Source organism: Manduca sexta, chromosome 24 (genome assembly GCF_014839805.1).
Source record: "Manduca sexta isolate Smith_Timp_Sample1 chromosome 24, JHU_Msex_v1.0, whole genome shotgun sequence".
Lineage (NCBI taxonomy): Eukaryota > Metazoa > Arthropoda > Insecta > Lepidoptera > Sphingidae > Manduca > Manduca sexta.
Window position 1 is genome coordinate 4,339,487 of NC_051138.1, and position 20,397 is coordinate 4,359,883.

Below are 20,397 nucleotides of genomic sequence, written 5' to 3' on the forward strand. Positions count from 1 at the left end.
CTCTGTTTATTTTCTTCTATGAAACTTATAATAACCTAGTACTAGTCAGCACGATACTATTCTGCCCCCGCATTGACCACTGTATTTCCGGTAAGGATTGAAGCACACATTTTTATTGACATAGAGCATTGACTCAACCAGTCTAGGTATAAAGCTGTTTTTATTCCGTAACTAAATTAATGAAACAAACACAGAATTAAGATTTTTTATCTCTTACCAATCCCAGATTTATTTCACTTTTATACATACGAATATTTACGATTCTCGTGAGCTGTTCTAAATATATCTTCTATTTCCAGATTTCTGCTTCGCAACGATCTTATTCCGGATCGAGATGCAACTGCAATAGTCATACATTTGATATGATATCAAGGCAGGAGTCAACGCAACTATAAATCTAGCGGCGACGTCATTCACAGTACACGAGCAATTTGTGGCAAATATATTGCAAACAATCGCAACAAGACCATACATCGTCTAAGCAATGAGAATATTGAACCTCGGGTAATGCCGCAAATCTACGATCAGTAGATAAATAACCCGTATAACAGAATGTAAGAAGCTTACATAAATTATTCATAACTTCTTTAAACGAATAGTTTGTTAATAAACGTGTGTAAAGGATTAAAAATATTATTTTATTCTTCGACAAGTATACTTACTAAAAATTAATTGTCAAAATTACATTGTTTTCACATGTCATGAATATTCATTGGCAAATTTATTGTAATTCTATGCACAATTAATCTTAATGCAAAAACATAATTTGCATGATAGATCCTCGTGGAATTAAATTAAAGATATTAATACAATATCATCGTAATAAAAAACCTGTTTTAAAGATAACAAGAGTAACATATGCAACCAAAAAGGCAATTTACGACACACAACCAAACATAAATTGATTCGGTAAAATATTATTTCCCGTGTCAGTTGTAATTACGATGGCAGAACAAAGCTTTATCCCGAGTCCCGAGTCAAGTCAGACGGAGCTCGTTTAGCCCTCTCCTGTAAATGAAATATTGCTCACACACAAACCCCCAGAGCATCCGGCGCGAGCACACCACTACTATATTTAACTGCGCATCATTAATGAAAAACGGAGATAATTGAAAGTTATTTTCGGCATTGCTCCTTTGCTTACAATTGCTAAAAGCGGGTTTTTGTTACAAATTTCACCCGTTTTCTCTCTTGTAACAATATGTTTAACCTTTACGAAGGGACAATGAACGCTATAGGTGTTCAAATACATTGAACTACTGAACTTTGCTTACGGCTGACGATTGCTACACCGCGCTCACATTCCCGCTTTAATGACATTCTCTTTTACTACGCTAGATTATAATTTCAATTTGGTTCAATTTCCAAACGTTATAATCTCAGCTCTAATTAAAAAGTGTAATAAATCATGTCACTTTAAAGATAATGTGATGCAAGTTAAAGATTAATTTGGACACAATGAAGCTTGAAAACGTACACGATTATAAGCACTGGAACGTTGCCCAACAAACGTTGTTCCTCGAGCGAAATCTCTTTGATGCCACATTATGATAACCGGTGCCCTTTAGGGAAAATAGCTCACGTCGCACAGATGATGCGAGTGAATCCTGAGCGCGTCAATTGTGTGAACAGTCGGAGAGCGACGTGTATTCCCGTCGGACAATTGTATGTAAAAAGCGCCGGAGCCGGTCGAATGTGACGAACGAAAGTGATGTGATGGCCTTTGCAGCCGGTCCGCGGTCGGCACGGCAACGTCGCACGATCGCCATATTTTTAGCGCGGAACATAAAGCTTCGCTTACAAATTTAATTGCATCGACGATCGCCCGCCGCGAGATGCAAATAGCCACAACTCGTCCCTGAACCTACCCGAACTTTCTCCCTCACGACGCAATGTGCTGTGAAAATATTTGTTAGTTTGTTTTCAAACGAGACTCAGCCGCGACTAGCGGCCGCGCGGTGATGCACTCGCCGAAGCGAGACGGAGAAATTTTCTTTCTCCCTCGGCAATAAACCGACTATTTAATCGAGTGGTTAATATCAGAAACTGTGTGAGGTCAATGGTAATATTGTGAGCCTGTATAATACAGCGGCGGTCAACATCGTTTGACGTAGAACTTCAAAGTCATTTCGAGAATTAATGGTTGAATTATGCATAGTTCTCTATGCAATGTTCTAGCTTCAACGCTCGACTTCGTAATCAAATGTGCTGTCCTACGTGGGACGACCATAAAATGCCCCATAATTTCGCAAACTTCCATCACAGTACTTAGTAGCGATACAATATTCCAAAATAGTAAAAAAAAAAGTATTTATAGCAAAGCACAAGCAGGGAAAGGCATGCGGTAGAACGAAATGGCAAACGCTAACACCTTTAAAAGCCATTAATATTTTCGAGTTGCAAAGTGCATCCTGGGGTTGAATCGATCATTTGGTATTGTCGCGTTTGAGCTGAATGCGAGGGGAGTTGTGTACTGCATGTAGGAAGGGTGGCGTTGGTATACTATGCCTTTTCGAAACCTTAAATATTTTAGATTAGATTTTAAAAATGTGTTTCACTTATTACATAGCTAAAACACAGCGTCGTTAATTCAGTATCTTAAAATCTAAATACTATTAAAAATAAACAAAAAAATATCCATGACAATTCATATTGATTACTCAAAAATCTGATTAAAAATGATCAGTGGTAAATCAAAACTCACGACTGAAAATCGAAACGTCGTAAATCGCGGCACATGGCAACACAGGGCCATATTGGTGCTTGCTTACACGCGTACAATGCATACAATGCACACGTAAATATATCTTCGTCGGCTCCACTATGCATAATCACGAGAATTTGCAAGTTAAATGGCGAGACACGGCACTTTTTTGAGCTTTGCAAATGTAAAAACAGCATTGTCTCGGCTAACCTGGCTTTGGTCAGCGAAGGTCCGTCTTGTGTTTTGGTTTAAACACAATCCTTCATTAAGCTACTGTATTTTAACCTAATGAGTTTCAATACTATATTATGATAACAGAATTTTGCCTTTAATGTAAATATACCCGACTACCATACCAACTGAACCCCATCAAGTAACCGCACCGAACAGTCGGAATGTGAGTAAACCCCTTAAATTATTCAGATATATTCGTTCAAAAACCCTACGTGTTATAGCCGAAATGAATTTCCACCAAAACACTCAATCGAAATGCTCTCAAACTACAAAGAGGCGAGAGACGAGCACTAATATTTCGGATGCACACAAAAGGGTTGAGCGGGGGCTTAGTATTGGTGCAATTTATGCAAGCATGCGCCGTTGCGTCGATCACGCCCTGAAAACCGCGCTAACGAACCGTGCCCGAATGTCGACGCAGGCTGGGAACGGAAACCACCTCTCACTGACGGAAATAAACGCGTTAGACAATTGTCGCCACTTTAAGACGTGCCTACGCGGAATAAAGAATGTTTTAGCCCACTGAGATTTGGGAATTATCCGCCTAAATTGACGCAGTGTTTTAAACTATACGCAGGCCACAACTGGCTGACTTTTTATGTTTGTTTCACTCTGCTAAGTTTGTTCCGGCATGACGTTAAATCAGTCATTCGAATTGACGGAATATTCGTAATATAAAATTATTCTGACTTAATTCATTAATCTGTATTGACAGATTGATCGTCAATACAGATTAATGAATTAATATCGTATTCGATCGATACGTTTATTTCATACTGCCTGGCATTTTTCTAAAAGTGTTTTATGTGTGTTTGTTATTCTTATGTTAATTTTATTAGATAAGAAAAATACAAAACAAAAATATGTAAGCCATAAATACCTTATCGTATAAATGTTTCGGTAGTTCGCACATACATTAACATATTAAATGAGGGAATCATGACATTTAAATATAATCTGCCATTTAACAATACCAAATATTAATTATTTACGATTTTAAAAATGAAAGAATTCCTTCTGTGTTATACTATAGTATAGTATACTATATACTAGTATTTTGGCCACGGCGGCCAATTTCAACGTAAATCAACCAAGTACGAAGGGTATATTATAGTGTACAAGTGTGTGCGCAATGCACAGGTGCACTCTCTGTTCCTTCACTGTCATAGTTCGGTGAGATATCAATCCAAGAGAATAAATTCCACCAGACCACTGTCCAGTATACACTAGCTACAAACAACTACAACTTTATCTAGTACACAGCATCTAAACATAATATAAGTTCCTTATGATTTCAAATTACTCCGAGATTCTTTGAATTCTCGGTGCAATACATTTCTTAACTTCATCTTTGAACTTTGGCATACAGTAAATTATAAAATAATCCTTACAAAAGAGCATAATTTCGTATTGAAGCGTGAATACGCCTTGTTTACCACCCGCAGTTTGAAGATAGTCTTGCAATTTTTAGACGTGCTCCGCTGCGTGGGCTGTTGTATATTTTCTGTACGAAATAGCGATGATGTTAACTATCAATATTATTGTTTTTTAAAGTATTCAAGCACTTTATCACAATTATATTAGACAAATTCGATTTAAGTGTAATGGATGGGTTGTTAAAAGCAACTGTTATTACAGGAGAATTGGTAGATCGTTGATGTGTTTTTGACGTATGGATCGATTAATAAAACAAATATAATATTTTAACCAATAAAAAAACAATTAATAATTCATTTCACGTGGTTCATTTTGGAATAGAAACATTTTTAGATTTTTTAAAATAAGATTCCTAAAATGCAGTAAAAAAAGGTAGTAGTAGTTCTTTAACTTTTATTTCTACTTATGATTTCAAATATTTAACTTTCAGCCGAAATCCAGTAATTTCGTTATTCGACATTGTAATTGTGACTAGATTTGCTCACTCATCGAGACTGCTGTTTTTTAACTTGATGTAATCTAAATACGAATTGTATCATTCATCATTTTTTTTGCTCATAATATTTGAATTTATTTTAACACAAATTTTTTACAGTCAATTCTTTGCTTCAGATATCACGGAGCTTAATGCAGGCAACATGTAGATAGACAAAAAATATTTATTGTATTGATTTATCGGTGTGCGTTGAAGGTTATGAAATCTTTTAAATACACTTCGATGTTTTAACATCACATTAGTAAACAATAACGCCCACGATTTATTGGAACTCGCAGATTCAATATGAAGGGATATCAAAATACATTTATTTACGAAATATCGGGAAATATACAATGCAAGATTATAGACACGTTTGATTCTTAAAAATATTACCACTCAAACAGCATATAAACAAAATACATTTATTTATATAGTATCGGGAAATAAACAATGCAAGACAATAGACTTGTTTGATTCTCAAAAATATTACCCCTCAAACAGCATCTAACTCAAAGCAAGAATGAAAACTACGATGTACAACCACAAAATGGCGTACAGTGAAATGATTCAATTCACTAACGAGTTCCTTTATCAGCGCAGTTCACGCTTGGCTAGCGCGTGAGTCACACTGCCTCACACCTCCTCATTAAGGGCTTTAGACGCTTCGCAAGCGATCATACAGCATGCTGTTCCACAAAGAGCAGTTTAACAAAAAGCATAAGTGTGCATTTGGAATAGAAATCAAATAATTTGATATAATGACGCCGAACTTCTTATAAAGCTAGGCGACTACTGGTGTTATGAATGGCAAAGAAAATGATAATCATTTACAATAGAGCCATTTATTTGTAGATATAATATATTAGCTTCTGTCCGCGGCAACTTATGATTGAAAAATGTTTCCGAGATAAAAGTAGCATTTAGCACGCAGGAACTTAAATTTTGTTAGTTTGTTATTTTTAAATTCAGTAAGTAGTTCCAGAAATTGAGCCCTACGAATCTAGAAACTTTTCTTCTTTGTAATATTGGTATAGATACAGCTGTTGTGATCATAAACGCAATCACAGAGTGAGTCCTCTAGACTAACATGCAGTTTTTTTATTGATGACTTAAATTTTGGTCTAGTCAGTTGAAATGCGTCGGTCCGCCATTTTATTCGTTTCACACCCAGAGTATTAACGTAATTATTACGATAAAGTTTCAACATCTACTGCCATAGCAATAAAAGACTCTATCTTTTAAATTGTATAACGGATATAAATTTCAATAAAATGTCTTATTATGGTAGATAACAGGAAATGATAAAGATAAAGTAAAACTATTTTTCGGATTTAATCGCGGTGTTTATAATTTAATTTTCTCTCGACGCTTCATTCAGTCCGCCCTGTGACCATGAAGGATGCAGTCTTCGAAAAGTGGAAAAAAATTATAATATAAAAACTCGATAAAATCTGAATTAAAGTTTTATTTTAATGTTTAATATTCGCGTAAACATAGAAATTATTAAAGTTAAAGTGATCGATCGATGACCGACTTCGACTTTGACTTCGCCGATTTTTTATGGTATTTCTTAACGCGATAATTTTTCGATTAACCTATAGTGTGTGTACTTAGTATATAAGACATGTTATGTATAGTATTAAGTTAGTATTATGAGTGCAATCAAATAAAGAGCCTAAAACCGTCAAGACGTCTCAATATATATATATTCATCCTCCATTACATGGCGACCCTGCCAGGATCCGAACCTGAAATCTTCCGATTCGCAGTTAGAAAAGCAGCAAAAAAAGGTCCATTACAAACCTATTACAACCGATGTTTACCGTGTACACGGTTGAACAGAATACACAAGGATAGATTTATTAAGATCGTAAACTATTAAAAATATGGCAGCATATGATCCATAACACATTAATGATTTATTTACATCGAACATGAAAGCAATTTATTTCGAATCAAAAGTACACCGAAAGGTCAAGGTTGGATATAAAATAATTCTCAACAGAAATTATTTCGCCATATATATTTCATTATTGCATGTTTTTCGACATGCGTAAACCAGTCTTTAATATAGACAAGTTATCTCTGAAACCTCATGATGTAGGAGCACTTAATAAAAGTTGCAAAACTATAAAAGTTGGGAAGTTGCGTCTAAGAGCCATTTGGATCAATAAACCCTAGCTAAAGCTAGACTAGAGATTTAAAAAGCATCTAGATGTTTGGCAGCTCCTCTGTTTGTGCTGTGAGTTGGCTATATCGGAGGGGTTGTGGATTTGATTCACGCATCGAGAGAAATTCAATACTTTGTAGATACAAAAGGCGATAGTTTCTTTTTCTCAAGACATGCTATATTATTATAGAGTCAAAAGTACAGATCCCTTTATGTCTTTTTATAAACCGGTAATATCTTTTCAATCTGGTTTAGGAAACTACATTTTTCTTGGTGCAATTGGGTCCAAATATAATTTTTATCCGTATATTACGCATCCCCAATAAAATATCTCTTGCGTCAAAAAGCTCCTTTATGTAGTTTTTCCTAAATATGAGTAGAGATTAAACCTGATTGAGTGGTAATATGAATAGGTCCAACAAGACCAATAAGTATTACTATCAAACTAATGCAAAAGAACAAGAATGTTACAAACTTTGACGCGACTGTCAATCAATTTATGTTTAACGAACTAGATAAATATTCCAATAACCTTTAAAGTAAGGAGACAAAGAAAAATCACAATCAAAAATACACGATCGGCTTTAGAGTTTACCAAGCATGAGGCCTTAGCCAATGTTTACGTCGGTGGGTCCGACTCTTCCCAAGGTCAAGCGAGACGGGAGCCAACACATTTTACAACTAAAACACTAACTACAAATTATAGCACATAGTTACTTTAATCATAACATTTATTTTCAAACACGAAATAAATACACCATAGATTACACGATAGCGATTTATTGTCAAGCTTTATTGCGCCCTGGCATGGGTAATGTTATGCTATCTGATTTATTGTCTATCGAAATGGGTTGAGCGAAAATTGTTTATGATTCTTTTATTGTCTGCATACAACTGTATTACGTAATGATTATTCGAAGCGAAATTAAATTGAGTGAAATTCGTAATAATGTTAATAATTACACCAATTGTTTGACTTCAATCTTTTACGTAATAAAATTATATTTACTTTCGATTATGCTCTAAGAAATCAATCAACCAATAAATGTCATGTTAAAATCGATGACTTCTGGGATTAGCCCAGAAAAAAATAATCGCGCACAAATGCCTTATTTTATTTACTTATATTAACCTAATATTTGTATTGATATAAAATAAATCCGCATCGTATATATTATTATTAACAAATTTAAGAATTCATATTTTAGTAACAAATTATAGCTGCATAATTTTATTCAAACTCTTTAGTGTAAATCATAGTTTTTTTTTATAGATCCACGACACACACCTACTATTTAATCGATCGTTAATCGACAAACCAGTTTATATTGCTTCACTCCGTCATAAAACCAAATATTTTCGATGAACAATAAATTATTGTGTTCCTTTTTTAAATTTACCAAGATTAATATTTGAAAATAGAATACCTGTTCCGAAACTACACATGAAACAAATTAATTAGAATTAATTAATTTAAAAAAATAATATCTTTTATTATGACATTAATTACCATATTTTGGGTTTTGAAACGGTCAATGAAACATACGCAAGGCCTTGTAATTATGCAGTTAAAACGTAATCATATGAAAGGAGGCGTTAAATTAACAAGATTACGTACACATTCGTGATTTAATGCGATTAAAACGATTATGTAGTAAGAATATAAACGCGGGTCATCGACCTCGGCTTACGTTTTACGAGTGTTATTTACCTACTAACTTAAAGAACACGTGATTGTATTTTTAGGCTACCATTCGTTCTTTACAACTGCTCGACAAATAGTAAAGCGGTTGTTAGTTCAGCTGGGTTCGATACTGGCGCGAAGTCGTTTATACTCTAGACAAATTGAATAGGACTGAGAACACATACCCATTGCCAAATTTACGAATCTAAGTATATATATAAAAATGAATCCCTATTTCCCTTGGTCACATCACGCGTAAACGCTGGACCGATTTCACTATTTTTTTTGTTGTGTTTGTTATTGCCAGAAGGTTCTTATGAAAGAAAAAATTCCAAAAATTTCGCGGAAAATTAGAAAATTTAAGAAAACTTAACGGAAATATTAATTTTATATAACTGACAATTGTTTGAAATAACTGTCAGCGATTGACAGAATGCGCGCTGCAAATTCATTGTTAAGATGGGACATCTGTCGGGTCGGCTAGTAGGTACACGCATAAAATGCTCGATGGTCAGTTTTTTTCGGGGGAAAAAATTGTTATCGCTGCCATTTGGGGAGTCATTTATTCACAAGTTGACATATGCATGCTATTAATTTATTTGTATATTATATATGTATGATCATTATTATCATGGTATATTGCACATCCTAAACAAGTTTCAAAATTTCCAAACGACCTTTTAGGTATAATATCAATATATGTCGTTTAAAGTATACAAGATGATAAAAAATAATTAAACAACTTCCGACGAATCGCTATGCATCTCCGTAAATACATTGCCTTTCAAGATCACAAAAATTTATATTTTTTACTTCGTTTTATGGAGATATGAATACTTTAGTAATCGCATTTCGCATTCAATGTTTAAAAGCGTAATAATATTCATACATTATGGCCGACCGAGTCTGATAGAGCTTCGTTCGCTCATTCCGACATTTGTTATAAATTCTACAAATATATTAGTGTGCCTAGATGATATAATTAGTTTATTTTTTTATTTAAATGTTTATACTTGTTTTGGTTTCTAGTAGAGATCTCTTGTAGCGATAAAGCATTGCCCACAAGAGATTTAACAAAATGTATTAATCTTGTTTTTTTTTTAATAATGGTTACAATAAAGAGTAATTCTATTGAACTTGAAATTAATTTTGAAATTAATAACAATAGATATGTGGAATAAAAGTTTGCTTTTCTTTTCAACTTTCCAGTGGCAGAGTGAAATTTTCTGTAAGAAAACCCGACCCGATATAGGTACTAATATGCATAAATGTAGTCTGCAAAGCATTGTAATGATAATTACATTTTGCATAAATTACGAAAGGGAAGCCGATAGGAACCGGGTTATATAGACCCTTCGCCACTGCTACTTTCGTCCTTATTATCTTCGTAATAAAAACTACGTTATAGTTCCAACGGTTTTGAAGTCGGAAAGAATTTTAGAAATATGTTTAACATCATTCTTAAGGTGTATCTTGGTTGTGAGGCCGGTGAGGTTCCGAATTCGATCCTTAAGGCAAAGTCAGATAAACACAATACAAGTTCTTAAATCTATTGATGATAACATGCCAGTAAATTTTCCTAAGATTAGAAGTTGGGCTAGTCCATCACCTAATGTAGTACACTTGTGAATATATGCTTTATTGTTGTTAAAATAACGTCTGATTTAAATAAACGATCCCAATCTTAATCTTCGATACGATCGTGAGAACAAACTAATCAAAATAAGTCCTTTGTAAGTGTATCAAAAATACTTGTTTCTGATTGGCGCATTTTCGCGGTCAATCGAACATAGCTATCGGTATCGCTTATTGAAATCGGCACTAAATGACTAAAGATTATTCAAAAAAGTTTCCATTGCAGCCAGTGACTAAAGAATTTAATAAATAAAAAAAAGTGAAACATTCGGTTGTAAAATTATCTGTGATATTATGCATCATGACATGTTTATAAGTCGAAAATAAGGCAATAAACGCACGTCAGTGGTCGCCCACGTTCGGACTAGACCCCGCTCTTGTATTGCTTTTAAATAGGAGTTTTAATGCAACGATTTAAAAAAAATATTAACAAATGAGAGGGAATGCATTCCCGCTCTTTTTTTCACTGCTTGAATAAATAATAATTTCATATGATATAATTATGTATTTAAAAACCTCCTAGCCAAATTTCGACCACGGCGTCCAATCTCACGGACACCAGCCAGGTAGGTACGCAGGAGTTATTATAGTGCACCAGTGCGTGTACAATACATAGGGACACTCCTTTCCTCCACTCTCGTAATCCGGTGAGATGGCAATTCTATATAACTGGAAAGAGATCAAGCGCAGGACCAAATGACTCCAGGTGTTTTCCGAGGTCATGATCATACCGCGAATTTCCTGATTCCGAGCTCCGACTGAGTATTAAAAATGTAAGATAAAAAAATCCGGTTACATTTTTTTTTGGCTCGGCCCAGGATTCCAATCCTAGATTTCAGCGCGACAGCTGTACCGCGTGCGCAATGCAACTAAGCCAACGAGAAAGTAAATTCCTTTTATTTATCAGTATGGTGTTCAGATATTTTTAGAATCTGTGGTTGGTGATTTACAATTTAGATTAAAATATATAAGATTTGAACTAACTTCCTTCTAAAAGAGTTCAATTGAACTGTAAGCTTTGTTACATATTCGCATATGATGCTATATTGTTTCGCGAAACACAACTATACTCGAATAAAACATTTCACGAGACCTTTGCAATGTTTACAGTATTATATAAAACAAGATCTGATACGCACGTAACAATGTTTTACATTTTCAAATATAACATTTTTTTTATGAACGCAAAAAAAATTTTATAGGTTAAACATACAATCGGGTTTTTCATAAAAAAAATTAAGTGGTAAGCTGTTGAATTCTAATTTTTTTTTCCATTTTTTCTAGTTCATTGTCACTGACCTAATTCCGATCAAGTCATAACATAGTTAACCTCAAGACAAAGGCATTTCCCTTGTTAATATACTGCGGTTTTCGCACTGCGTTCTTCAATTAGTCACTACTGGAGTCACGTACGCGGTTATTTATCAGAGTGTAAGTACCTACAGAGTAGCTAATATTATCTGGCTTGAGGAAATCGTTTGGCTCCTCTGTGCCGCGAGACACGTACGACTTTTTAACTACATAAGTTGGTATGATCAACGTAACGAGGAACGGGGGCTTTTAATAAAATATTTTACTGGTGGTAGGTCTCTCGTATGTGAGAGTCCGCCTGGGTAGATACCACCGCAATGTCTATTTCTGCCGCCAAGCAGCAGTGTATAGTTACAGTTGTGTTCCGGTTTGAAGGACATTGTAGCCAGTGTTTGGACATAATAAGACTTAACATCTCATGTCTTACGATGGCGAGCGCAGTGGAATACCAAACAATACTTTGTAATTCATGGTGTTGGATGGTGTTTCTACTGTTTATGGGCGGTCGTATCGCTTACCATCAGGCGAACGGCAAGCTCGTCCCGTAATACAAAAAAAAATCATAAATGTATGAAATTTTAATAGAATTATAAATAGCAAAATAAAACCTCGACTATGTGATCAAGGTATTGCATTTTGCCTGTTTTCAACTAATAATTTATTGTGTATTATGTAAGGTACTGTCAGGTCCGTATTGAGTCTTGCTATCCCAATACAGGACTATCTAAAAAAATCCAAAACCAAAAGCAAACCTGAGGCCCTGACGATTCATTCCAGCAGTCTTCCAAACATAATATTTTGTTACAAGTTTAGTGAGGCCATTTTAAGTTCTTATGACCACATTTAAATCATTATGCAAATGATATTGTGTTATGTTTTATAAAAATGACCCTGAACCGTCCTAGGCATTTGCTCAAATGCCTAATTTTTTCCACGACATAAATTGTCTCTGTATGTAATATCTTCTCAAGAAAGTTGCATAATATTTTCTATGTTATGATCTTTTCGTTTATTTATCGGTTTCCTTATAAATGTAAATTATATGCATATAGCATGCAAGTGGAAAAGAAGAATTCATTACTTTAGTTAATCTCTAATTTTATTTATCAACACCAACATTTTTGCACTTGAAAAAATTGTGTACCTATGTAAACTGATTTTTTAGAATATGTACCAAGGCGAACTGAATCTCTAGATAATATTCTGCTCTCAACACCATTGCAAGAATCTGTAACACTTTGTCAGCTTCAGCTCAAATCAGCCGGGAGTATGGAATTTGTGCCCAATATGGCGATAATCATGGGATGTGGAATACATACGACCGACGGTGCACAGGTTGCGCCTGCGCCTATCTCTTCGACGATAAAAGATCATTCGCGCATATCTAGAAATACTTTAAAACTCAACAAGAGACGAATTAACCTATCGAGAAAATTAATTACACCAGTTTCGCAATCTAAACACGTTTTTGATGTACAACAAAATTTTGTAGGACATAATGTCGTTCGGTTTGACCTTCCGTAAATGGTAGCTATATTTTTTTAAAACGAAATACTGTTTGTATGTCCTAAAAACTATTTGTAAATCGTTAAAAAAAATCTCAACAAAACGAATTCATATTAAACGTCTAAATTTAATTTTAATACTTCAAAGTATCTAACATATAAATTTATATAATTTTGATAAGGCAACCTTAAAATTTTTACCAACAATTACCAATTGAAATTACGTATTAAGAACAAAATACTTACCAGAGACACCGCAAGTAATTTTGGCCATAGGGCAGCTGTTGCAATTTCGGGAAAAACGCATTTATAGCCAGGAAACGGAAACCAGCTGCGCAAGGGAGCGCGGTTAATGCATTAAGCCGGCGAAATTGCATTTTTAGGGCTACACCACATTTCGTTTAGTCTGTGTGAATTTAAAATTCGACGTAGTTTGCCTATAGTGATTTCGAGCCCAAATTCCTGTTAGAACTTTGTTGAAATGGCTCAGTGAACTATTTTTTTAGTTTGTGGATAAAAATTCAGTGCGGAGAATAAGCTACTGTTTTTTTATGTTTTCTCGATGAAAATACAAAAAAAAATATGTAAAAAAGTTTATTACATATAATTTCCATATTGTATTTTTAAAATATAAATATCGAATCAGAAACTATATTGTTTTCACTTGGACCACAACTTCCAAGTCACTTTGACTCGAGAGTTGTGACTAATACCAACAAAGATGACTTAGGTCTTACTTAAAAGGTAAGCCATTGTTTTCCTAGTTTGGTGTTCGTAAGTGACATTAAATCGGGGACTTTATATTTATTTTTTATACATAGTGAATTTAATTTAACCTAATATTTAAACAAAACACCATAGAGTTTTGTTTTTTTTTAATATGCTTTCAAGAATATACAGAATGCATACCTCTTACATATTCGGAATAAAAAATTAGTTATATTGCTAAAATAAATATATTTAATATATGCCCAAATGTAAACAAGAATATATAATTACGTACACAAAAAATATCATTATTCAACATTATTTATTTAAAAGTTGCCATCATTTAATATTCGGTTGCTATTGTCAATAGGATTAAGTACAAGGCCATGTATTTTTAAGTCTTCAGGCCATTTGATATGCAGTTAAACTACTACGCAAAAGTATCAAGGCTACATCGTAAACACTGTTCAAAAAATCAATCATTAGAATCCAGGAAGTGAATGGTATGTTTTTCTCGACTATCAAAACGTAAACAAACTTTGGCGCGACGTAACAATAATGCGATTGACGGCAACGAATATACCAAAATGATAATTTATTAAATTGCATTGCATTTTAATTTATTAAAAGAATCCTTTGAATTTTTAATTTTTTTTCCTTTGCTAGAAAAAATATATACGAATAAAATATTCCAATTTGTATTTTTAAGGACAGATTTCATTGAAATAAAACTATTTTCCGTATTTTATCGCGATTTGTTTTATTATTATTTTCTCCTGAAGACTCGAAGATTGCAACCTCCATAGGCATGAGGGACAAAAATTTCGTAGGATAAATAAAGACAGTTGTGTGTATAAAGTTGTCAATTTGTTTCACTTTCATACACAGAGTTTATAATTTTTTTGATCGATAACTTTTATCTGACCATTAAAAAACACAACTCTTAGAGAAAAAAATACTTCTGTATTTTTTATGTTAGTTTTTTTTGCATAAAATGCCACATTAATCTATTTTGCATAAAATTATCAAACATTTTCAATATAATTTATTACCTGTTAATCAGTATAGATTCCTATTTCTAAAAATTTATTTATCAGCAGTTTTGCCGGAAACTTCATGTATATTTTATCGTTCTAATGATTATGAAATATTTTTTGCGTATATATTTTTTATATAATATATTTAATTATGACATTAAATGGGTCCTCATATTTTTTTAATATAGTGTTCGGTTTCTAAATACTTAATTCTTTTATTACCTACTGTTAGTGTATTACAACTAGAATGACTTAAAATGCGAGATAAAAATAAGGAGATATAATTTTTGTTATATTTATTTCAAAACGCAAGAAAGAGATCATCTTTTTTTTTATATAACAGAAATCAAATATTAATTATTAAACCACTCGTTATGATAAAAAAAAAACAATTATAAATCAATATTTAGTTAACGCCACATAGAAAATTAATAACGTAAACATACTACACTAAATATACCATTAGGACGAGGAAAAAAATAAATATAGTAAACAGTCAAACCTAACTGATAATGGTATAAACATTAAAAAATATATATTTACTCAAGATATCCTTGAATGGCTTGGTACGAAAACAGCTTAAATAAAAAATCAAATGGGCAATCTCAGCGTACCTTTTTAAGGACGCCTCAAAAGGCAAACACAGAATATTACCTTTCGTTCGGGTGCAAGCATGCAACTAGCACCTTATCTAAATTCAATAGCCGGTGACTCTAGCTCGGCCGGTTTTGGAGCGAACCTTGCCTCCCGCCTGCCGCCCAACTAGCGTTCCAACCAGTTCCACGCCAATTATGTGGGCCTGCTATTCGATATAAACAACCGACAAGAAATGCATTCAATACCTGTAGGTGTGGGCTATACCACCGAACATAGAAAAACTCGTGCACTTACCTTACAGATAATGTTTTTAGACTTTCGCAACATGATAAATTAAGTTGGAATTTTTAGGGAGTGTTATTTTTTCAAGCATCAATTATTTATTAAAGCATTATTTTGAATTACAATTTTGTGTTTATTTACTTTCAATTAAATATTACCAACTCATTTGTGAGTTATAATGTTTTTCGGTAACATAGATAAAAATGTTGAAATATAAATATACTTAAATATTTTCCTAGTGGCATAGCTAACTAATAACTGATTAATATAATAATAAATAAATATACACGCATAATTAAATATAATTTTAGTTTAGTTAATCGTATATAAGACGGGAATTGTTATCTAATTTGCAATGCATAATATTCCAATAGTTTTTAAATTATCGAATAAATTGCATGAGTGATAAATCTGTTCGCATAGTGATATTATTATGTTAATTTAAATGGGCGCTTGATAAATTCCTGGGGTATACAATAGTATTATCAAATACAACGGTAACACAACTGGTTAATACTTCTGACATAACATGTCAAAAAGTTGATTTATTATTAAAATGACTAACATTACACTATACGTATTGAAACTCTGCCTAGCTGTTTATAAGTCTATTTCGAACTATTTAGGTACAAATATTATTATATTAATTTGTATCTATTAAGTACATAATATGTATCAGGTACGATAATTATCAGCGTTAATATTGATGAAATTTCATATAAATGTAAACCGCTTAAGATGTATTTCAGTATGAGAGGATATACTTATTTGTTATGGTCATTACTCATTACCTACGTTCAATTATATTGTGCCCAGTTACATAATAAGGAGATAGATCTAATTCCTTATCACTTGGCATACCTATTAGATTCTTGTAATTTTTTATGAATTAATAATTCTTATAAGATTCATTTTAAACGCAACAAAATTATTAAAATCATCCAAAAACATTATCTAGTGGCATCCGGTGTAGGTTATTTCGTGGTATTCAACAGGCGATTTCGCTCTCAGCTTGTGTTGACATGTCGTATCTATAAAGCGGAGAGAATTTGTTTACCTGATCCTGTCGGAGATAACTTCCGGCTTGGAGTTCCTCTTGCCAGGAGTGAGGGCGTGCGGCGGCGCGTGTGTGGGGCTCGCCGAGGGCTCCGAAGGCGCCGATGGCGGCGAACAAGATCCTGAGCTGGACAGACTGAAGGCCCGCGAGCGTCCGTCCACCGCTGCCGGAGTGCGGCTCGAGCGGGCGCGACGCCGCCGCTTCTTGTCCTCCTCAGCACGCACCGCCGCTCCCGGCGGAGACCAGTCGAGATCTTTCTTTAAGTGTCCCCTTCCACAGCGGCAGCCGCAAGCTTTGAACGCCAGATCGTAGCCCTTTTTCGTCCAGAGGTTCTGATGACGCTGCCTCTCGGACCATGAGCGCGCGCGTCCACAAGACTTGAGATAGGCGAGCACGCCAGCTTCCCATTGCTCGAAGCATTCTCTGTGCATGTACCGGCCGGCGGCGCACGTGTCGTTGTTGCATAGCAGCCGCACAGCGTCCTCGAAGCGCACCGGCTCCCGTGGCCGGAGGCACTCGCCGGGCACGCAGCACCCGCGGGCCTCCTCTGCCTCTCGCTCGCCGGTCGCTCCTTGCCGACGAGGGGCCATGCCGCGATCGCCAACGAAATCGAACGTGCCGCGCGGAAGTAGTGGAGCGCGTCACACGAAACACATGCTTGCCGGAGCGCGCGCGGCCGACTAATAACCGCGAGTGAACGAAAGCGAAATTTCAAGAGCGCAGCGCGTCGCCGCGCCGCCGCCGCGCCGCCCGCCTGCACGCGGGGCTGACCTTGCGGCGCGCGGCGAGCGGCGCGGCGGCGGCGCGGGGCGCGGGCGGGTGCAGCGAGGGGCGGACCGATGCGCCCGACACGCCGGCGGTGGGGAGAAAGTGCCTAGCAATTTTCACTTTCGCGCGGTAGCGGGAGCGGCAGCGAACGCGGAAGCGAGTAGCGACAGCGTCTGTTGCAGCCGCACCACCGCGACGCCACCTCCACCGCGACGCGCCGCTGCGCCACGCCATCGCGCCGCGCCGGCTACCCGGCAGTATTTACCAAAATGTACTTACCCAAGGCCTGCGACGTCGGATTCAAGTGCTTAAAATTTCTTCAAGTTATTTAAACTGTGCGTTTCTTATATAAGTAATTGAAATAACGCCTACATTCAATTTTATTACTCCTTCATAATGTTAAGTTATAATATTGTTCTGAGTGGTCATCGGTCATCATGATTTTATATTGTAGTTCAAAATACTGGTACCTTCCATATTATAATATTATGTACTTATATAACTATGTAAAGTGTTCTTCACATAAAATGACTCGTCATTTGTCTTGAACTCTTTTGTTCCCTGGACATGGCTTTTTACGGCGCTTTTAAAGATGGTATTGTCTAAAGTACCGAATCTGGGCCGGCCATTCACGTGAATCAAATGTGACGATTATGAACGCGTGCACGTGTGTGAACAGGGGATCCTGTGAAAGAGCACAACAGTTTTGTTCCCCAACCGGTTCAAGGAGATCGGAAAGACCGGGAGAGAATAAAGAAAACTGTGACGCAATGTATGACCCAATTGTACTTTATTCCCGCCAGGTGATATGCATTTGTGAGGGGACGAACACGTGTTACGAATATTAGTAATAAAACAAAGTTAAAAAATATCTTAAATATGATTTGTTTGTAAAAAGTGGATGGTGTTTGTACTGACCTACGTTGTAAATTGCGGTACACCAGCCGCATGGCAAACTTTGTAAAAATATCCCTTCTGGAACTGCGTAGTTGATGGTTTTCAAATACGCAGTTTCATTTATTGCGTATCGTGTGACTTGTGTAAGCTTGGTTTAAGTAGTACTTGCATTGTGCATGTTTTCCCTTATCTCTTATGTAAATATTATGAACAATTGAGTGATTTGACTGAAAGGTTTCCTTCTATTTTTATGTTGAGTTTATTTGTGGTGGCTACTATTTAGAGCGCTCTAAATACTAATTGACTGCTAAAAATGTTACACCTACCTTTTTGAGTGAAATTATGTAAGACTATTTGTTCCCAGACGATAAATAATTACTTTATTATGCTACCTTATCCTTCAAACTACATCATTACAAAGTGCAGTAATAGCATACCTATATTTTTTTCAATTACTTACCTAAAAGTGATTTGCAATACGTATCAATAATTGGTATTCAACTAAAATTAATTTCTGATTTCACACGGTTATTATAATTTGAACGTTCAATGTTAACTCTTAAAACAGGATAGCAATCCATTATTTTACCTGTAATTATAGTGGATTTAATGCGTATTGTAAAAAATGTAAATATTTATGAATGAATTACTGCTGACCTTTTATTACCATATCTTGAACGAAACGTATGACTTGTTTCGAAATAATCTTGTAGGTAGTGTTTTCTTAAGCTTTTATCTTAAGTCATTATTGGTAAATTTGCATGGTGTATCATTTATAAACGGATACCTAGACAAAAAAGTGAGAATCAGGATAATAAATTAGTTGAAAACCTAGATTTTTTTATAAAATAGTGTGTGACTAGCCCGATTAATCACCGCCAAAAAGATTGATATAACAAAGGAATTATGTCCAGAGAAAAAGGGGGATGGAAATAGCGTGGGTATTTGTAAGACGTCCTGCAATGTTCCCGATTTCTCTCATGGAAATCTTGAGGACACGTAAGTTCAGTAGTGGACTTCACACGGCTGATGATAAATCTTCACGATCATACAGAATGTAAAGAGCAATATCTATATCAGTGGTGAAGGTTGGAATTTATCAAAAGGTAACCCAAGGTAAAATAAATTTGCCTTAGTTAACATATCGCGGCCAATTTAACAGAAAACAAAAACTAAGACAAACGTAAATAAATCTAAAAGGGAAGCCGGTAGGAATCGGGTTGCATGAATGCTTTGCCACTGATCTATATTCCACTGTAAAATCACATGAAGTAATAAATATACAAATACATACAAAATACAATCACGTCCATTATCAACGTGCAGGCAGAAGTGTAACACGTTCACCCACTTTTCGCCATGCTTCTTGCCTCCTATGTTAGACTAGGGGGCAAATTCTGCAAGGGAATAAATTCCATATTCTGAACTGATACTCAGCAAAAATATTTAATATCACTACACGATCCAGTGATTGAACCTAAACCCTCAGTGCGGTAAACGTATCGCAATACAACTATACCACCCAGGTAGTTAAATACGCTGGTAACTAGGATACTGCTGATATTAACCATTATATTGAAAGTTTTACACGTCCTATGCTTAATCATTCAAATTACAAATTCAAAATTCTTAGTCGATTATTCTAGCAGTTCAGGCAAGGATGGTAAGACTTGAATTTCCACCTCACCCTTCAATTACACAGTTAGTATAGATACTATTGTTACCTAGAGATAAGTGGGTAAGGAGCTTGCACCGACACTTGTAAAAAACAGCAGTTATAACATTTTACACAAAGCCCCCATTTCCTTCGGCGCAGCGGAGCGTACAGGCTGCTTGCACACAAAAAATACACGTTTTCTTGGTCAACTTATATCTTTGTTTAGCAAGAAGGTT

The 20,397-nt window shown here is 35.3% G+C and overlaps 1 protein-coding gene across 1 annotated transcript in view; it reads right to left on the bottom strand.

The window, feature by feature from the left end:
- The window catches only part of LOC115443901 (headcase protein), a 75,996-nt gene extending 58,425 nt beyond the window's left edge, over positions 1–17,571 (bottom strand). The window contains exon 1 of the mRNA XM_030169494.2: positions 16,840–17,571. Within this exon, the coding sequence (XP_030025354.1) occupies positions 16,840–17,429 (590 nt within the window). The 5' untranslated portion in view covers positions 17,430–17,571. The remainder of the gene's footprint in view (positions 1–16,839) is intronic.
- Positions 17,572–20,397: the final 2,826 nt, after the last annotated feature.